This window comes from Mobula hypostoma, chromosome 8 (assembly GCF_963921235.1).
Source record: "Mobula hypostoma chromosome 8, sMobHyp1.1, whole genome shotgun sequence".
NCBI classification, from domain to species: Eukaryota; Metazoa; Chordata; class Chondrichthyes; order Myliobatiformes; family Myliobatidae; genus Mobula; species Mobula hypostoma.
In genome coordinates, this window is record NC_086104.1 from 85313109 (window position 1) to 85334018 (window position 20910).

The 20910-nt window shown below is 37.5% G+C and overlaps 1 protein-coding gene across 2 annotated transcripts in view; it reads right to left on the reverse strand.

Annotated features, from left to right (window-relative positions):
• xrn2 (5'-3' exoribonuclease 2) overlaps positions 1–20910 on the reverse strand; it is a 114131-nt gene that overhangs the window by 82799 nt on the left and 10422 nt on the right. For both annotated transcript variants that reach the window (XM_063056238.1, XM_063056237.1), the window contains exons 2-14: positions 14140–14267; positions 13939–14050; positions 11444–11555; positions 10223–10281; positions 10049–10138; positions 6531–6603; positions 6375–6425; positions 6090–6247; positions 2862–2939; positions 2642–2775; positions 1659–1716; positions 1463–1570; positions 98–142 (exon numbers count right to left, since the gene is read on the reverse strand). In XM_063056238.1, coding sequence (XP_062912308.1) covers positions 98–142; positions 1463–1570; positions 1659–1716; positions 2642–2775; positions 2862–2939; positions 6090–6247; positions 6375–6425; positions 6531–6603; positions 10049–10138; positions 10223–10281; positions 11444–11555; positions 13939–14050; positions 14140–14267 — 1206 coding nt within the window. The remainder of the gene's footprint in view (positions 1–97; positions 143–1462; positions 1571–1658; positions 1717–2641; positions 2776–2861; positions 2940–6089; positions 6248–6374; positions 6426–6530; positions 6604–10048; positions 10139–10222; positions 10282–11443; positions 11556–13938; positions 14051–14139; positions 14268–20910) is intronic.

Below are 20910 nucleotides of genomic sequence, written 5' to 3' on the forward strand. Positions count from 1 at the left end.
GCCATTCAAATCTATGTCTTTTGATATCTTATTAATCTTCTAGAAATCCAACAAATTGTAACATGTACTTCTGTGACAGAATCTGGAAGTGACTTACTTTCATCCTTTTATTCTTTTCCTTCTGCCTTTTTCTGAATGACACCTGCAAGAAGATTTCCAGTGTTACACTCGCAAGTTCAACAGCTCTAATTTTAAATTTCAAAGTAAATTTTATTATGGTAATATATGTCACCATATTCAACCCTGAGATTCATTTTCTTGAGGGCATACTCAGCAAATCTACAGAATAACTGCAACAGGATCAATGAAGGACAAAGTGCAGAAGACAACAAACTGTGCAAATGCAAATAAAAAATAAATAGCAATAAATAACAGGAATATGAGATAATGAGATCTTAAAGTGAGATCATTGGTTGTGGGAACATTTCAATGATGGGGCAAGTGAGTGTAGTTAATTCAAGAGGCTGATATTTGAGGGGCAGTACTGTAACTGTTCTTGAACCTGGTGATGCAAGTCCTAGGATCCTTGTACCTTCTACCTGATGGCCGATGGCAGCAACAAGAGGAGAACATAACCTGGGTGGTGGGGATCTCTGTTGATGGATGCTGCTTTCCTACGAAAGCATTTCATGTAGATGTGCTCAATAGTTGATTTGACCCAGTACCCATGATGTACTGGGCCAAATCCACTACCTTTTGTAGGATCTTCTGTTCAAAACCATTGGCGTTTCCATGCCAGGCCATGATGCAGCCAGTCAATATACTCTCCACTACACATTTATAGAAGTTTGTCAAAGCTTCGGATGGCATGCTGAATCTCTGCAGCTGATTTGAAAACAGCTATTTAATGAAGCTTAATTCTTCCAAAGCTCCTTTGCCTTATAATTTGCATTTGAATTCAAAATGTGTTCACACTAGAATGGCCTAAATCCAGAAAAGCGAAAAGGAACTTAGACTCATGGAAGCAGCAACCTCATCTATCCTGTACTGTTCAAGCATCGACATACAATTTACATTCAAGTTTAGTGACAATGACACAGCCAATAACACTACATGAATCCACCAACACACACAAAATGATGGAGCAACTCAGCAGGCCAGGCATAATCTAGGAAAAAAAAAGAGTACAGTCCACTGTACTGTTTTCCTAGATGGTGCCTGGCCTGCTAAGTTCCTCCAGCATTTTGTGTGTTGCTCAGATTTCCACCATCTGCAGATTTTCTCTTGTTTGTGACATGAATCCACCACTGCAATTACACCCATTAAAAGTCTTATTTCAATTAGATTTTCTAACTTTTGATTGGTAACATGCATTTACTGTTCAATTCTATGTCAGAATATCAGAATAATTTCTACCATATGCAGTAGTTAGGTTGGATATAGCTTGTGATTTTACTGTAGATACAACTATTAAATATCATATCTTAACATATAATAGATTTCAAAACTTGAGATGACTTACATCATCCTCTCTTCTCTTCTTAAAAATGTTATCCTCAGCCTCTCCAACTGCAGTCATAATCATCTGAACTCGTTCCAAATTTACGAAACCATTCTCTGTAAGATAGCCCTGAAGAGAAGAGAAATCTTTGACTTTTATCTGATTTTTGTTTTTGGAATGAAATACACTGTTCATCAACACGTTTGTTTTTACTTACTCCAGTCTTGTGTACTACATTCTTGTAAATGCCAACCAGCCGATCAATCGCACCTTCCCTAAGTAGTAAGTAGAGTACCCAGTTCAGTTTCAAGAACTAGTTGCTAAAGATCAAGATGTTAGCTACCGGATCTGAACTCTGATTACAGAACTGTTGCATTTCCAAAATTTTGTCCCACTCTGTAAATCAATGCAATCCATGAAATACTCAAGTGTTCACAGTGCATGGAAATGTTGTTCAAGAGCATTTTTCATTTAAATATGAAGAATACATTTCAATGTGACTGCAGTACTCATGGGTCCCACGTACTAACTGAATTTGTAACATTTCAACATTAATTGCAAAAGAAAATGTCAGTTCATATTATTCACAAGACTATTATTAACATTAGCCCTTCCCACAATATGCAGCCATCAAGTTGAAATTAACAATCAAAGAAAACTCGCCAACTTTGCACAAAGTACACTGCCATTCCTCTGGTAACTCAGAGCAGAGCATGCGAATTTCTCTTCTTACAGATGGGAGCATGATTAAAATTTTGGTATATCCCAGGGGTCAGGAAATCTCAAAGCAAAATGGTGAACAGAGAATCATAGCTCAGGCAGATTTGTGCTTTTAAAAGCACTAGTTCTTGGCCATAGCTTTTGGTCTCCAACTGTGGCTTCCCATTGATGCTATAAATCGGTAACCCCACATCATAAATTTATAATGAGGACTTTTTGTTTTAATTCATTTATTGTTACTTCAAATATGGCATGGCCAGAAAGAGAAACATTTACAGCTTATTGCCCTTGAGCATACAGTGGAAGACCATCCCCTTAAAATGCTATAACCTTTCTGCTGGAAGTAATCCTACCATCCTCTTGGATCTCCAGGATCTAGATGCACTAGTTGCTGTTTGCCTTCCTGGTTGCTGGGGATTATTTACAACCGATTTCAACAGCAAAACAGACATGAGATACTCCATACTTAAGTCATCATACCTGATTTCCAGTGAGGGCAGATGAGGCAGGAAATCATTTCCCACAAAGAAGCACATAAATACCCAGTCATCAATGCTCCTCTCAAAGTCGAATGGAAAAGGGAGGCTTGCCATTGTCAATTCTCTTTCCAAGTACTGGTAATTCAAAATAAAAAAATCACTGTGCCATATATCAAACATCAAATACTTGAACAGTTTAAATAATTCTTGAATTAACTTACCTCACGCAATACAGTCAATCGGATAAATATGAACTCAACTTCTGAACCAGAAGGAGCACTGCCTGCAAACTGATCAAACTGAGGAGAAACAAATGAAAACGTGTTTGAAACTAAAAGTCCACTTTAAAAACTTCTCCAGTAAAGACCAAGGTTATTTCAGCTATTTTTACTCCACCCACTAGAAGACTGCCAAGTGCAAACTGCTGATCTCTCAGGGTTGCTCTCACTCATATCTTGAATTTTCATTGGCATCTATGGTCTCAAACTTCGATTGCAGAGCTCTCAGCTGAATTCTACTTTCTCTCAATGGATTGTTAATAGCCCAATTTGACATTTTACCCATCTATAGAGGTCTTCAAGATGCTTCATAGGAGCATTAGATATTACATAAAAGACAGTTTATGTGGTTTCACATTTTAGCATGAATTTTATGGCCCAGCTGGCCTTTACTATGACTTGCAGCAAATAATACAAATAGACTATAAATTAATGCATCTTTTGAAATACCATTTTGCACTAAATGCTGCAACAAATTCATAGCAAAATAGACTAAGTACAGTCAGCTTTTCTTAAATGTAGTTCTTTGACCTCTCAGAGATAGCAGAGTTCTTCGAACTGCTAAATTGAGCACAATTCTGAGAAAACCTACTGTATGTGGTCAAATTGTATGTTCAAAAAACAGCTGAAATACACAAACATAGTTGGATAAAGGGGGAAATTAAAATTAAAGAGTTAAAAACAAATAACATCACTAAAAATACCAAATGGAGGCTGATAAATATCCTGCACCCTGTGCTCTAAATGGACAAGAGAAATGGTGGTTGCATTAAATGTAACCTTCCAAAGTTTCCCAAATTCTAAGATCCCAGTGGACTGAAAAACAACAAACTTAACATCGATGTTCAAGGAGTGGGGAAAAAAAAAGGAAATTACAGCCATATAGTTTAACAAGAATAAACAATACCAAGGAAGTTATAACACAAAGCTCAACTGTATTAGTCAACACTCTTCTACAAAAGACAAATAATGTTAACCTATTTTTATTAGTGCTCTTTGAAGTCAATATGTAATGGATGCAATACATCTGATTTCCAAAAAACAGCCATGAGATACCACAGAAAAAGTCTCATGAGACAGAGTGTAATATGAATATGAAGAGAGAATTTAATAGACAAACAATACAGTATGGTTAGAAAGGTCATTTTCAGATATGCAAGCTCATGAAATTTCAAGGATCAGTGTTTTTATAATTGATATTAATAAACTAGATAAAGGTCAGAATGAAACATATCCATACTTGCTGATATACAAAGACAGAAATGGAAATCTATGAGAAGAGCAAGAAACAGCAAAACAATATGAACACAAGTTACAGCAAGGAATGAGGTTTGCCATGCTTCCCAACATAGTGGATAAATAGATTATTCAAACAGTGAGACATTAGTAAATAGTGTACTGAGATATCTACAGCCCTATACATGAAATATGCAAATAGCCTGCAGGGATACTGCTTGAATTTATTGGGGTTTCAATAAGCCACAATTATGCTACAGGATAAGAGTTTAGATATCCTCAGTTCAGTAGAGCTACACGCCTTGGAAGTCATGAGGTGAAGACTCACTGATATCTGGGATGAGATGTTTGTCTTCTCAGGACAGATCAAATAGGGGTTTATATTCAATTTAGAAAAATTGGGACAGTATTCACAATAAAATTTACTATTCATCAGGTGCTTGAAGATTAGGTATGAGGATATTCCCTAGGGTAGCACATTTTAGGATTAAAGGGCAATATTTCAGCATGAGGACAAAATTACTTGAGACCACATAGTGGAATCTACACTCCTTCCCCACCCCAAAGTGTAGTCCATCTATGGAACTCCAAACTCAGTGGGTTGTATAATGGCAACATTTAATAATAATACTACACTATTTATATCATATTCTGCTTATCTACTTTGTTAGGAAGTACAGAAAAACTCATCTTTTAATGTTGTATTACAGCAAATGGATTATGTAGCCCATTGCCATTTATGCCTGCTCATTTAACCTGTGCATACTGTTTTGTAGTCCCATGCTATTCTCCACAAGACTAAGGGAACAAAAAGATGCTTGGAGTCACAAAGAATGGGAAAACCAGAAAGGAAAGGGGACTGAAGCTAAAGGTAAGAGACTCCATGATCTTACTGAAAGGCAAAACTGGCTTGAGAAACTGTTACTCCTGATAATACTTAGCTTGATCTTATTTGGCATTTACAATCTGTGAAAATCAAGCAGACTTGCAATGAGCGATATTTAATGCCCAAGAAAGTAGCAGCAAGTTATAAGATTAAAGTTAGAGACATAGCAATGAATAAAGTTTTTAAATGAAAAAGAAAACAAAATTAAAAAGGCAGGTGCTGGAATTCTGAAACAAAAACAGAAAATGCTTTTTTTTATTTTATTGAGATACAGGCCCTTCCAGCCACGCTGGCCAGCAATCCCCCTATTTAATCCTGGCCTAATCAAGGGACAATTTACAATGACCAATCAACCTACCAACCAGTAGGTCTTTGGACTGTGGGAGGAAACTGGAGTACCTAGAGGAAAGCCACGTGATCACGGGGAGAACGTAGAAACTCCTAACAAACAGCAGTGGGAATTGAACCTGGGTCACCTGTACCGCAAAGCGTTGTGCTAATCACTATGCTACCATGCCACAAAACAGTTAGCCAAGGAACATCTGTAGAAACAGTTCACACAGGTTGAAGACCCTTTATCTGAGCAGAGATTATAGAGATTTGTTTGAAAAATATAACAATGTTGTAAAAGGCAAAGATGGAGAATGATGGGAAAGTTCTTCTAATTGAAAAATTAACCAAATCTAAAAATATACAGAGTCATTATTTTCTGCAATTTTAAGAATGGACCCTCTTTGGAAGAATAAGTATGTGTAATTAAAACTGTATGTAACACATCCTGCAGATTTTCTCAATTCCTAAAGGCTGGGAGCAAGATCAAATATCTGGAAATTTTGAAAAAAAAAGTATCTTGAAATAGCTATGAACATAATCTTGGAAATCTATAGCAGACAGAAAGAGAATCTCAAATATCCACCATTTCTTCAATAAGAAGTCATCTCATATTTTAGAAACCCACCATTTCCTATCACCAGCTACCTATTATATTGGAAGTGATTATTTATTAAGTGCAAATGTTAGCAAATTATCATAAAAATTCAGCAATGTACCTCTCCCTGCTTCTCTTTTGGCAAGCCCTGGCATTCGTTGATTTCATGACCTATCTGGCCACAAAGAGGACATGGTTTTGGCTGGTTTGGCTTGAACTCTTCTCTGATTATGGTGAAGTTCACTTCATGAGTTGCCAATCCTAACATGATAAGATCAGCTGTGGGGAAAAAAAAACACACAGGATTTGGATTATTTTACTAGCTATTTGTATGAGAAATAAATGTGGTTCTTAACAGAATTAAATCAATATTGTTCACAACACGAGGTGAATCAGAACTACTGACCATCAGCCCCACACAAGCAATGCCGAGTGTTTGGATCATGGTTTGGTTGAGCTGCAAGATAAAAATTAAAAGTTGTAATAAAATAATATCAATTCTTGCATTTTTCACTCTGTCCCTCCCACGCTAACAACCCTGACAAAAATGTAAGATATATACCTCGTTGCCTTCTTATGTAATCCATGATCTTGTGTTCACCCTCACCAGGAACACTGGCGTCTGACAAAATAACCTAGTAAATTTTTAAAAAGGAATTAAATAGTTATGCTCCAACAAAAACTAGATTAATGCTAGATTACCAGTCCACAGAAGATATTTTATTGTAAAAGACAAATAACCTGGGAATGGTGCTTTCATTCTAAAGCAGTGCACAATTCAAAACACTGAAAGCACCGTGCAAAATTTTTAAACAGACATGAACAGTATTGATCAAAATTCAGTGTAATTTTTGAAAGCCAGTCAAAATTTAGTACCGGCTGTTTAAAAATGGCTAGGCAGACAAAAAAAAATGAATGATTTTGAATCAAGATCATTTGTTTAGATGCTACATGGCAGCTGACAGAACATATAGGAGCCTGAAGACACACATTCAGCATTTTGGGAACAGCTTCTTCCCTTCCACTATCAGATTTCTGAATGGACATTAAATCAAACTATAAACACTACCTAAATAATTTTGTTCTCTTTTTGCACAATGTAATTTTTATTTCTTACTGTAATTTATAATTTTTTGTTCTGCACTATACTATAGCCGCAAAACAACAGAGTTCATAACATACTGTATGACAGTGATCTAAAACCCAATTCTGATTCTGCACTCTAACTAGCTCAAATGCATGAAAATCCACACAAGTAGTGAAACTGGCTTACTGAAATTGACATTTGTGGGATCTTGCAATGACTAGCACAATAATGGAAATTCATTATTGTGCTAGTCTATTTTAGTTATTTGGTTTGTGTAATTATGGAACTTATCAGTGTGGTGGGAAGTGAATGAGGTGCACAGGTTTTATAGCTCAATTAGAAAAAGGCAAGCCATGGCAATTGTGCAAAGAGGAAGTTTAACATAGTTATTAAGCTATTAAGTTTAAGGAAATAGAAGTTCAAGGAAACATGGAAGAAGATGTAGTATCAGAGCAAAACCTATTAGGAAAAATAAAATAGCTTCCAAATGAACTCCAATGATAACTTGATCATTTAGAAATGCAGGATTCTATAGTCATGTGGTATTTCCACTGCTATTTGCCAACAAAATACAGATGCACATTCCTTTATCCCAAATTCTGAAATCCAAACAGCTCCAAAAACCAAAGGTTTCTTTCGCCAACAGCTGACATCACTCAGATGTGACATGGCAGCACTAGCAGAGGCCGCCAAACATCAGTTGTGGCTCATTGCTCGTACTGGTTACACGTGCATTTGCTGTTCGCTGATATTTTGTGTTCACTGTTGACTTTGTGTTTAATTTCACTGTGAAAATGTCAGAAAGAGCTGCAGATACCCCTATGGGTAACAATGAGAAAAAGAGAAGGAAGCATCTATCATTATCAATAACGCAGCAAGTGGAGTTATTGCAGAAGCTTGATCACGGTGTGTCTGTGCGGCGTCTTACTGAAGAAAATAGTGTCGGAACTACCACTGTATAGGACTTAAATAAACAGAAAGACAAGTTACTGAAGTTTTATAGTGACAGTGACGTTCTACATTTATTCCAATAAATAATTTACCATGTGTTTGATTCAGTTCGTTTGAAGCTGTATCTTTTTATGTTTTATTGAATGTTTTTGTTGGGAATAAAGTTTCTTCTTGTCATTATTTCCTAAACAATACAGTATAACAATTATTTACATAGCATTTACATTATATTAGGCATTATAAGTAATCTAGAGATGATTTAAAGTATACGGGAGGATGTGCGTAGGTTTGGTACGCCACCGGGTCCTAAAGTCCACCGCACTGAGACAGGTTAAATAAGAGACTTGAGCATATGTGTTTTTTTGGTATCCGGGGGGGAGGGAGGGGCGGTGTCTGAAATCCGAAAAACTCTGAATTCCGAAATGCAACTGGCCCCAAGGATTTCGGATAAGGGATTGTGGACCTGTAACAATAGTTTCAATCAGACTTGCAGCTGTACAGCGATTTGTATAAACTGAAGTATTTTCGTCAATGGAATTGGTATAAAACAGAGGTTCACAACCTTTTTATACCATGGATTCCAACCATTAACCCATTAACATGGACCCCTCAGCTAAACGCAAGCTTTCATTATAATGCAGGAAATGTAGCAACCTTTGCACACACTAAGTATCAACAAAACGACAATTTAATAATAACCAGGTAATGGTTTTCAACAGGCATTGGCTGAACACAACAGACGCTGGCCAGGAGACCTGGAATAACTCCCTGTCCAAGTCACAGGTCACTACCTGAGAGGCAAAACGGCTATCGTAAGTTCTTTTTGCATCAACTACAAAGCAGCATATTCTCATCAGTCCACTGACTGCCACCACAAACCTCAGTGCTTCATTTTCTGGACTGTAAATGTGAAGCCAACCATTTGGCTCAAAAGCAGGCAAACTAACAATCATAATTCAATAACCAGTTTAAGATAGCGCTGGTGAAGGTCAGTGAGTACTTGCTGGTGCCAAATAAAACAACTAAATACTTCATTAAATTTAGTTGTAAACGATCACTGCAAACAAAAGACTGTAACTTCACTGTTGGAGTTGAGCTTTTAAACTGCCTGGCATTTTTGCAGTGGGAAATGAAGTCCTGAAGGTGCAGAATGGTTGCAGTGTGGGGTGTACGGGCTGAATCAATGCTACGACGTCCAAGCCAGAAAGTGGGGAATGGCTGGTGTAGGCCGGGTGGCAAATTGATTCAGCAGAACCGAGGCGAGAAGAGCGGAGGCAATGCAGACTCAAGATGACAGCGCCCAGGCCCAAGCGTGAGAGCAAGGAAAGACCCAAGGTGTGATACATTAAAGCGCAAAGCCGAAGTGGAAAAGTTGGCTATGGACCGAATTGAGGCGGTGTGGCTCCGGCTTGACAGGGTATCGAAGCAGCAGGGCCAAGGTCCGAGAGCAAGGAATGACCTGAGTTTTGAATGGTTTAAGCACTGGGCCAGACTGAAAAAGGTCAGGGTGTCCAGAGCTGTTCAATCACTGCTCCATGAGTTTTACTCGACTCTGCACTGAACTTCAGTTCGCTTCTCCGCGAGGTTTGCTCATCTCTGCACCGAGCCGTGGCTTGTACCTATCAAAGTGCAGACTCACTTTTCTGCACTTCAGTTCTGAATGCTATTTGCTTACTTTTATTGTTTGCACGTTTTGTTGTTTTTTGCCCCCGGAACACTTGGATGTAAGTTAGAATGAAGGAAGGTTACAACAATGTATAACACATTTTGCACCTAGGATAGAGGCCTTTTCAGCAGTGACCACGGGTCGATAAATGCCATCTTACTGAATAGCAGAGCTGCCAAGGGGATGAATGGCTTACTCTTATTCCTACTTATCGTCGGTTTTCTGATTTAAAGAGAATCACAAATACAAAGTAACGAAGAATGAAGGCCGCCAGATGATAGATGAATTTGACTGGTACGACAAGTAAACTGAACGGGTTTCTTACACGAATGCATTTTATAAATCAACTTTAAAAGTAAAATGAGTGAACACTTACTGTTAAGTTTTTCCAACCAGGATCACTATTTAAGCGATCAGCAACGTAGTATCTAAGGCATTGTGCTAGGTTGTCCATGAATTCTGTTCCCTAGAATGAAGATCTCAACATTAACATCTGAAAATCATATGTATGCTGAAATTTCATGTCCATTCTCCAATAAATAATACCTACGGGAGTAATGCAGTTGCTGTCAAATCTTTCTTTTACTGTCTCTGGAGGTAGATATCCACCTGCAAATGCAAAAATAAATAAATCACAGTATGTATTGAATAATTATTTCCTAAAATTCTATGGAATGATCTAGTTACTTTGTTTTGCTACTCGGAGTTTCGTCACATTAATTTCCACTTTACAGCTTGATTAACTGTTGCCATTGCAAATGGGATCAGTATCAAACAGGGGAGAAAAATACGTGCAACCATCAGTAGCAGATTACAAGGGTTTTGACAAGAAACTGGTTGCATCACCATCTGATATGGAGGGGTCACCGCACAGGATTGGAAGAGTTGCAGAGGGATGCAAACTCAGCCAACTTCATCATGGGCACTGGTCTCCCCAGCATCGAGGACATCTTCAAAAGGCGATCCCTCAAAAAGGCAGCACTCATCATTAAAGAGCCCCATCACCCAGAACATGCCCTCTTCTTATTACTACCAAGGAAGAAGTACAGGAAGCTGAAAACACACACTAAATGTTTTATCAACAGTTTCATCCCCTATGCCATTAGATTTCTGAATGGACAATGAACCAACACATGAACGCTTATTCATTAATTTGTTGCTCTCTTTACAAACGCAAGTGGATGTATACACAAGCACACACACGGGTGCACAAACGTATGCAGATTTGAATACACATGTGCACAGTATGAGTGTGGAACAAATTAAAGAGCAGCACACTGTAGAAATACATGGGGCATTTCCAATTTAGTTGGGCATTGTTAGTGAAATAACGCTATAAATAAAAGGGGACTGCGTATCCTCATAATCATAAATACCACGATCAATTCAGATGAGCAGTTTGCTTAAGAGAGTTAGTTGTCTTACGAGAAGAGATTAAGTATGAGATCTACTGGAATTCATAGAAAAGGCAAACTCGTGAAAGTCAGCAGAATCTGAGAGCATTTGTCTAGATGCTGATGAGCTACACAGTCAGGACAGAGAACTTGCAATTCAGTGACAAAGACAAGGAATATTCAATTCCAGATGCATTCAAGAGAAATTCAACAATCTGACTGGGAATCTGCCAAGATCTCTATTACAGAAGATGATGGATGTTCAAAGCTGAGGCTAAAATTATCATTGACAAGTCGTCATTTACTAAATGACAGAGCAGATGTTGTGGACATGGCCTATTCCAGATTTCATTGCTCATAACAGAATTACAGCATACCTTTAGAAAGCACTTCTTTCCTCATTTTTATCTTCTCCTCAGCTAGCTCCATTCCCTCTTTGGATGCACGGAAACGTCTGGATCGCTGTTGGTTCATTTTGGCACGGGGAGCCTAGAACACGTATGTATTTTTAAGAGATATGTTACATTCACTTCTAGCTAGTAAAAGGGGGGGGAAAGAGGTTTATTTACTTAAGCTATTGTATTATATTTATGCTGAATAACTTGCAGCTTTTAGCTGTAATTATTTGATTACTATCAACTTTATATTCTGACATCCCTTAGATACAGTGTGCCTGCATGATTGCCATGCACTGTCTGTATTATTAGTTGTATATTAAGACTGAAGATAAAGTAAATAATTGAAGTTAGATATGGCGATATATAGCACAAAGTGTATACAATATAGTATTCAGTATTTAATTTTCACCATAGCTTCTATTACTTAGAATCAATTCAACTGAGTACGTATGAAATATTCTTTTTGAAACTAAATTAACTGTTCAGTCAAATCAAGTTCAACAAGTTCAGAATACAATTTATAATTGTTAATTAATAGTTCAGGATCTCTTTAACGTAAAAAGCATTTCCATGGAAATTTGTGACCCACTAAACATTCAACCGATTTGGGCTTTTAATTTTGAGATGGATATTCTCTGTCCAGGGCTAGGGGGCCTAGTCTCTTTTTGCCAAGCTCAGTTTTCTAAACAGAGCAGCTGACATTTCTAGAGAAAAAAAAAAGAGTCATCTTTAAATTAAAACTCCAACCAAGTATTCTTTGTTAAGCTTTCTGTCCTAAATGGGAGCAAGTTTTCAGTTCTTAATGTAAATAGCAAGCAATAATCAGATTGAATTTAAAAGGACAGCTTTACAAACAGTATTGTCTATACAGCAGACTTGCTGGCCCACAGCACCTGGGCTAAACACTCAAGAGAAGCTGTATAAGCCAAAAATGTTATGTTAAATGGGCTTGTATCAAGGCTGACTAAGTTATTTACAGACCAGATTGATATAATCACTTAGCATATCAAATAACTGATTTATTAATAGTTGGAAGATTTGGGTATTCATGGAGTCAGCGTTCGAGCTTTAATTGTGGTACCGGGAACTCTGTCTCCAGAAGCTTTTAAACCACCTGTGTGAAAAGGTATCTGAAAAAATATCACGTGTGGGAAGTCAACCAAGTGGGAGAAAAAGAAGAATAAATGCAGAGTGCAGTCAGGTTTATTAGGAATGGCCAGGAACATCATGAAGAATGACAGAAACATGGCGTGGAGTAGAATCCATAGCTCTGTCTTCAACTTATGTGATTAATTCATTAGTACATCTTTTTAGCTTACAGGAACAGTGCCTGTGCTTCAGGAATTCTTTCTGTCTTAGAAATGGTTTGTAATTTGGAAATCTTTTTTAAGGTTGAAATCCTCTGAGTTTTCAATGTGTTTTAACAATTTTGACTGGATTTAAACTTTTATCACTGAGAATAAATGAACTACATTGTTAGCTGGAAGCATCTCCTCCTTGGTGGGAGATACCCACACTCAATTAATGGGTATTGGCAGCTAAACTCACCCATAAAGGATAAACAAGGAAGTGAGGAAGCCTTTGAAGATTGGGTAGTTACAGTACAACTTCCCTTTAACGAGGATACGCCGTATCTATCTATATTGGATAGGGCTTAAGATCTTCATTTGTGTTTAGAACTTCACGGTAAGCAAACCCAACACCATCACAATTTGAACTACCCAAAAGTCTAAAGTTTGAATAATAAATCCCCCACCAAAACAAAAAATAAAACAATTTGTGAATTAAAGGCTACTATATTTATTAATTAATATAGTTGTACTATTGTTTGGATTACATATTTTTTCTGGTAATACATGCGCTTGCTTGACTGCATCTCCACTTCCTATAATTTAGCAACAATTTCTCTTTTGTGCATTATGTCCACAACAATTACAGCATCAGTTGTATAGCGTAATCCACATTCTCTTACAACATGACTAGATAATTTTTGGCATAATAATGTGTAAAAGGTGACATGTGTTATAAAATGTTTTGCACTCCAAAACACTTTTTATATATCTTGTCATTCCAGACTTTATTGACAAAATGACAGATGCAGACACATTTTAACACATAAAAAAAGATATAAAATATCTGTTTCTACATCTTCAACCACTCAGGTGAATTTACCATAAAAATGAAAATTTCTGATGTTACTACTAACGCATGGAAGAGGTCACACATTGATTGTAACATGGAATCTTTCATACTAGAGCCTGAACTTTTAAACCCAGACAGATCTAGATCAATGGGAATAAGTTATTTTTGTATGAATATTAATTTGTCTAATGCTTTCAGTACAGTCTACTTTTAAAGTACATCACATCAAATATATTGAAGAAAATACCCTTGCATGAAAATGTCAAATATCAGTTGGTACTTCCATAAACCTTATTTGACTTAGTTCTCAAACATGGAAACATAGTACTTACAACTCCATCTATTGCCATATAAAGCAAGCGCCTCGGTCTAATGATGTTAAATAAACGATCAATATATTCAAATATGGCCACCATCATTTCATCTTCATTCTTGGGAGCTGGCCTGCAAGATGCATTCAAACAAAGATCAGAGTTTTGTAATAGGAAAGAAAGAGGGAAAGGCACAGAAATAAAAGCTAACATTAACATTACTTGTTTTCAGGATGTGTGCAAGGATGAATAATGCCATTCATGTCCAAGTACAGATTATCAAACTCCACTTCATTTGGATTAGGCTTGCTGCAATCCACTGGAACTTTGACTCCATTGACTTCTTTTGCCTGCACAAGATTGAATAAAATCATAAATATAAAAATAAGTTTTGAAAATTTTCATAGTTACCCCTTAGTTTAATAAAGCTACTGATTTAAATTAAAATTAGACTTCTCCTTAATAGAGATCATGTTTCTCCAATGCAAAGGACTAAACAAGAGATTATAGTGGAACATACACATAAACTGCAGATGTTGGAAATTTTGAACAACACACTCAAAGTTTTAGAAGAACTCACCAAGGGAGGGATCTACGGAGGGAAATAAACAGTTGATGTTTTGGGTTTTTACTCTCCATCAGGACAAGCGAGTAATGGAAATTCATTTGGCATTCAAGATAGATTACTGGGCATTACAGCACTAATTTAGTCAGCTCTAAGCGGGGTTACCACACATTCTGCGCTCAATGGGTAACAGGCAATGTAATAAGCTCCAAGTGGCAAGCATATCTGGGCAGCACGAACCAATTCAGCAATTCATCTGAGCATATTTGGGAGAAAACAGGCAAGTAAACTGTGGTTTTGTTTTGTAGTTTATTTTGAAAGTAAAAATACTTTCCAGTCAAGCCCAGAGTGCTATTTCAGACCAGTACTTTACAGCACTTTTCTAAATGTGATAACAACGCGCAAACTACCTTCATCAACATTAGTGAATCATTTGAACATGGCAGCAATTACAGTCACAAACAATCACTAAAGCACAAGAATGGATTTAAAGAAAGCATGCTTCTAGTAATGATGGTCAGTACAAATTATCCTGACAGCTCCTGACATCAAACTATTATTGGTATCATGAATATTTAAGGAGCAGAACGGGCTTGCCTACATCAGTGGGTAACTGGCAAGAGTGACAAACAGGCAGAGACAATTGAAGATGTAACACTTTATTAAAAGACTGGTTTTGGCACTTAGATCATCACAAAGAATCTGCAGTCTGGCCCTTTCCAAGGTTCTTTTCCCCCTCTAATCATCTTTTCTAAAGTTATGCACTTATGTAGAAATTATTACTCTCCCCACCCAATTACCAAATACTTTATCTATCCCTTGCCCAGGATGCACCGAGCCACATTCCAAGAGTGTAGATCACGCACAGAAGTTAAATTCTTAAGGTCCTCACACTAGAGGGCAGACTTCCCATCCACTTAGTCATTAGCACACTCATCCCAGTCTTCAATAAAACCATTGCCATACTTCCTAAACTATTTTAAAACTACCAGACTGCTTGGTTTTGTTTAAGTCAGGTTAAAGGTGTACATGATGCAGCAAGATTACAGTGCATCACATTCATGGACTACCCTACCTATGGTGCAGTTGTAGCCCTTGAAATATAGCATGAAATGATTATGGTGTGCCCTGTCAGTAATCAAATTCTCTTCAAGCTGAATGTCAGATGCTGAGTGGAAACGTCTGGCTTTCTTGTCCAAATTATAACAACCCTCACTATTTAATAATCTTGCTTTCTTTAATAGACAAGGAAATAAGATGAGTTCTGCTTCTAACCACTTCGAGTGGCAGGCTTTTTATACAAGACAAGCAAGAAATGTCTCCTGGCCTATCATCTGCACAAAATATTGTCTCAAAGTGTACTAAAGTCATTCATTAATGCCAAGTAAATGGCTTGGAAGGGAAAAGGCCTGCAATAGATCATTGTTGGGTTGAGTTGGGTGGTAGCTTGGAGTTCAAAATAGGGAGTTAACAAAGTCATTAATTTGAACCTAACACACATGGATTAGAGTATTCTTGAAATATTCTTCAAATAATGCTAATCACCAAAAAAGGTCAGAATTTAGTGAGCTATGTATCTCAAAATCTAATAGAAAAAAATTAACTGATTTGAAATGGCCTTAAATGCTATGGCGTCAAAATAACATTACAATTATGCAAAGCTCCCTTTGGGCGTAATGTAAAGATGGACCTTCAGTTCTGGACACACCTCAGTAGACATTGCCTCTGAGAGAGCAGCACAAAGTAGAATGATTCTAGGGTTAATTGAATAGATATATACACTGGGCTTGTAGAAGCTTAAGGAATGATATCAAAAGTATGTTTCTAAAGATGAACCAAAATGGTCAGAAGAAACTATTTCTTCTGTTAGGGGAATAATTTAAAATTAGAGTTTGGATAACTAGGGGTGAAGATGCCAAGTATCTCTTCACATACAGAATAACAGATCTCGAAAAGCACTTCCATTAAAGGCTGTTTTAGTTCTTGTAGTAATTCAAAGGATGTGGATATCATTGGCGAACCAATCAATTACTGCTCATTCTTACCTACCCTTGAGAAAATTGAGAGTTGCCTATTTGTACAATGGAATCAGAACACCGAAGGCAACCACATAGTATTGCTTGGGCACCACCATCCACCCCCCACTTCTAAACAACAACCAGTACTTTTATAATACTGACAGTATGTGATTTGGAGGAGAACATGAGTTAATAGTAATCGCATGCTTTTGGTGTCATTGACCTTGCAGAGGTCAGACATTTCCAGTTTGGGGGTTGCTGCACTGCATCTTGTACGCAGTATAGCTGGTGTACAAAAAAGAAAAGGAATGAGTTTTGAGGATGAGTGTTGAACTGGGAAGATATTACAGCTATACTCAGGTAGCAAGCACAGAAGATCAAATCACATTCCTGTCTTTGCCTCTAATTTGGTAGAAAGTAAAGTTTATCCAAGGAACTCCTACAGATGTGTCCATGGGGTGAAATGACCAGTACCAACCAGCATCTTGATTTGTGCTCAGTATTCAGCATTATATGGCTGAAGTCTGAACTGGAACTAAATCCAATTTAGCTATTTTCCCCCCATATCACTGTGATCTCACTCTTCCCTCTCAAATTGACTTCAGCCTTACAAAAGCACAAGCTTTCTGCCTTCCAACAATTTCATCTCACAATGGTCTCCACATTTAACTCCACCACAGGTAAAGTCTCAAGCACTCAATATTTCCAGGGACCTTTCCACTTATTTCCTCCTTCCAACACTGCTTAAAATCTGCCACCTCAAACAAGCTTTTGTTTATCTGTTTTCAGATGCCCAGGAAAGGTTTGATTTGGTAATGCTGCAATAGGCACCTTGGTATGTTAGGCTACACGGAATTACGAGGAGTGATTGATAAGTTTGTGGCCTAAGGTAGGAGTCAATTTTAGAAAACCTAGAACATTTATTTTTCAACATAGTCCCCCCCCCCTACATGTACACATTTAGTCCAGCGGTCATGGAGCATACTGATCCCTTCTTTGTAGAAGTGGCCCACAGCAGGGGTGATTGATAAGTCCGTGGCCTAAGGTAGAAGGAGATGAGTTATTAACTTCAAACTTTCTGCATTATCACTCAGAGTTGAACTGCACGTGCATGTAACGAGAGTGTCTTGGACCTCCAGGTGGTGCAAAGCGGGGGCGATTAATAAGTTCATGGCCTAAGGTAGAACGGGATGAGTTATACCGCTCTCGTTACATGCCTATGCGGTTCAACTCTGAGTGAAAATGCAGAAAGTTTGAAGTTAGTAACTCATCTCCTTAGGCCACAAACTTATGAATTACCCCTGCTGTGGACCACTTCCTGGAGGTCCAAGACGCCGACTTCTACAAAGGAGGGATCCGTATGCTCTGAAACCACTGGACTAGGTGTGTAAATGTAGGAAAAATGAATGTGCTAGGTTTTCTAAAATTGACTCCTTCTACCTTAGGCCACCAACTTATCAATCACCCCTTGTATATAAATTGCTGTTATTCAGCTAACAGAATTCATCTCTGTTTGTCCTTCAATTTTAATTATAATTTCTTATCAACATATTTATTTACATATTGTCAACAGTGTGAAACAGGCCCTTCCGGCACTTTGAGTCACACCACCTAGCAAATCCACCAATTTAATCCTAGCCTAAGCATGGAACAATTTACAATGACTAATTAATTTACCAAACAGTATGTCTTTGGACTGTGGCAGAAAACCAACAAACTCCTTATAGGCAGCAGCAGGATTGAACCCAGGTTGCTGGTACTGTGAAGCTTTGCGCTAACCACTACACTACCATGCCACCCCTTTAAGAACATAAGAAATAGGAGCAGGAGTAGGCCATCTGGCCTGTTAAGCCTGATCCACCATTCAAATAAGATCATTGCTGATCTGACCAAGGACTCATCTCCACCTACCTGAGTAGCCTCCAGTGCTTCATTGGGCAGAGAATTCCACAGATTCACCACTCTCTGGGAAAAGCAGTTCCTCCTCATCTCCATCCTAAATCTACTCCTCTGAATCTTGAGGCTATGTCCCCTTGTTCTAGTCTCCCCTAGCAGTGGCAACAGCTTTCCAGCTTCCATTTTATCTATCCCTTTCATAATTTTATATGTTTCTATAAGATCTCCTCTCATTCTTCTGAATTCCAATTAGTACAGTCCCAGGCAGCTCAGTCTCTCTTCATAGTCTGGCCCCTCATCTCTGGAATCAACCTAGAGAACCTTTTCTGTTCCGCCTCCAAAGGCAGTAGTATATCCTTTCTCAAGTAAGGAGACCACAACTGCACGTGGTACTCCAGGTGCGGCCTCACCAGTACCCTGTACAGTTCCAGCATAACCCCCCTGCTCTTAAATTCAATCCCTCTAGCAATGAAGGCCATCATTCCATTTGCCTTCTTGACAGCTTCCCACTGCACCTGCAAACCAAACTTCTGTGATTCATCCACAAGCACTCCCAAGTCCCTCCGCACAGCAGCATGCTGCAATTTTTTACCATTTAAATGATAATCCGTTCTTTCAGTTTTCCTTCCAAAGTGAATGACTTCGCATTTATCAACATTGTACTCCATCTGCCAGACCTTTGCCCACTCACTTAACCTATCTATATCTCTCTGCAGACTTTCCAGATCCTCTACACAATTTGCATTTCCACTCAAATTAGTGTCATCAGTAAATTTAGATACCTTACACTCGGTCCCCTCTTCTAGATCGTTAATGCATACCATGAACAGCTGCAGGCCCAGCACCGACCCCTGCAGCACACCGCTCACCACTGATTGCCAACCAGAGTAACTCTCTTGTATCCCAACTCTCTCCTTTCTTTAGATAACCAATCCTCTATCCATGGTCATACATCAACCCCAATGTTGGTCAAATATTGCTTTGTAAGTTTATATGAACAATAATTCTCATCTCTAGAATTGAGGCCAAATCTGTCTTTGGACTAATAGTGCAGAACAGACAGGAGCTAAATGTCTCTTGGGAAAATCCAAACGGGCAGAGAACAAGTTATTAAGCAAGAGACTAAGTGATGCCCATGAACACTGTTGACAATGCCTTCTTTCTTTTTTCTTTTTAAATCTTTTTATTGAGTAAGTATACAAAAAAGGTAAGCCATATAAACATTAATACAATGTTAAAGTATAATAAAATTCCAAAAGATAACAATACCAAAAAGAAAATACTACAAACAATGTAATTTAAGCATAAGAAACCAAGATAACATAATAGTATACTAGATTTTATATATATCAATGGAAAAAAAAGAAAAAAAAAACCCCCAAAAAAAACCCACCGTGCAACTAACTAAAAGCAAAGCAAAGCAATGGGCTAACTTGAAACCAAACAGAGTTAAACTTAAAATCACGTCCTCAATCCCGACCTCCATTAAAACAGTGAAGAAAAAACAAGAAGGGTAAATATTACATTAAATGAAAATATCGAATAAAAGGTCCCCAAATCTGTTCAAATTTAAATGAAGAATCATAAAGGTTACTTCTAATTTTCTCCAGATTCAAACATAAAATCGTCTGAGAAAACCAAAAAAAGGTAGTTGGAGCATTAAGCTCTTTCCAATGTTGTAAAATACATCTTTTCGCCATTAAAGTAAGAAATGCAATCATTCTACGGGCTGAAGGGGAAAGATTACTAGAAATTTTAGGTAGTCCAAAGATAGCAGTAATAGGGTGAGGAGAGATATCTATATTTAATACCTTAGAAATAATATTGAAAATATCTCTCCAAAAAGTTTCCAAAGTAGGGCAAGACCAAAACATATGAGTTAAAGAGGCTATCTGCCCCGAACATCTATCACAGAAAGGATTAATATACGAGTAAAAACGCGCTAACTTATCTTTGGACATATGTGCTCTATGCACCACTTTAAATTGAATTAGGGAATGTTTAACACAAATAGAAGAAGTATTAACTAATTGTAAAATCTGCCCCCAATCATCCACAGAAATGGTAAGCCCCAATTCCTGTTCCCAATCTACCCTAATCTTATCAAATGGAGCTTTCCTAAGTTTCATAATAATATTATAAATCATAGCCGATGCACCTTTCTGACATGGATTAAGGTTAATTATCGAATCTAAAATATATATAGGAGGAAGCATTGGAAAGGAAGAAAGTATAGTACTTAGGAAATTTCTAACTTGTAAATATCTAAAAAAATGTATTCTTGATAAGTTATATTTATTAGATAATTGTTCAAAAGACATAAGGGAACCATCTAAAAATAAATCCAAAAACAGTAAAATACCCTTAGTCTTCCAAGTTTGAAAAGCGCGATCCGTAAAAGAGGGAGGAAAAAATATGTTACCTAAAATAGGAATCGCTAACCCGAATTGATTAAGATCAAAAAATTTTCTGAATTGAAACCAAATACGCAAAGCATATTTAACGATCGGGTTA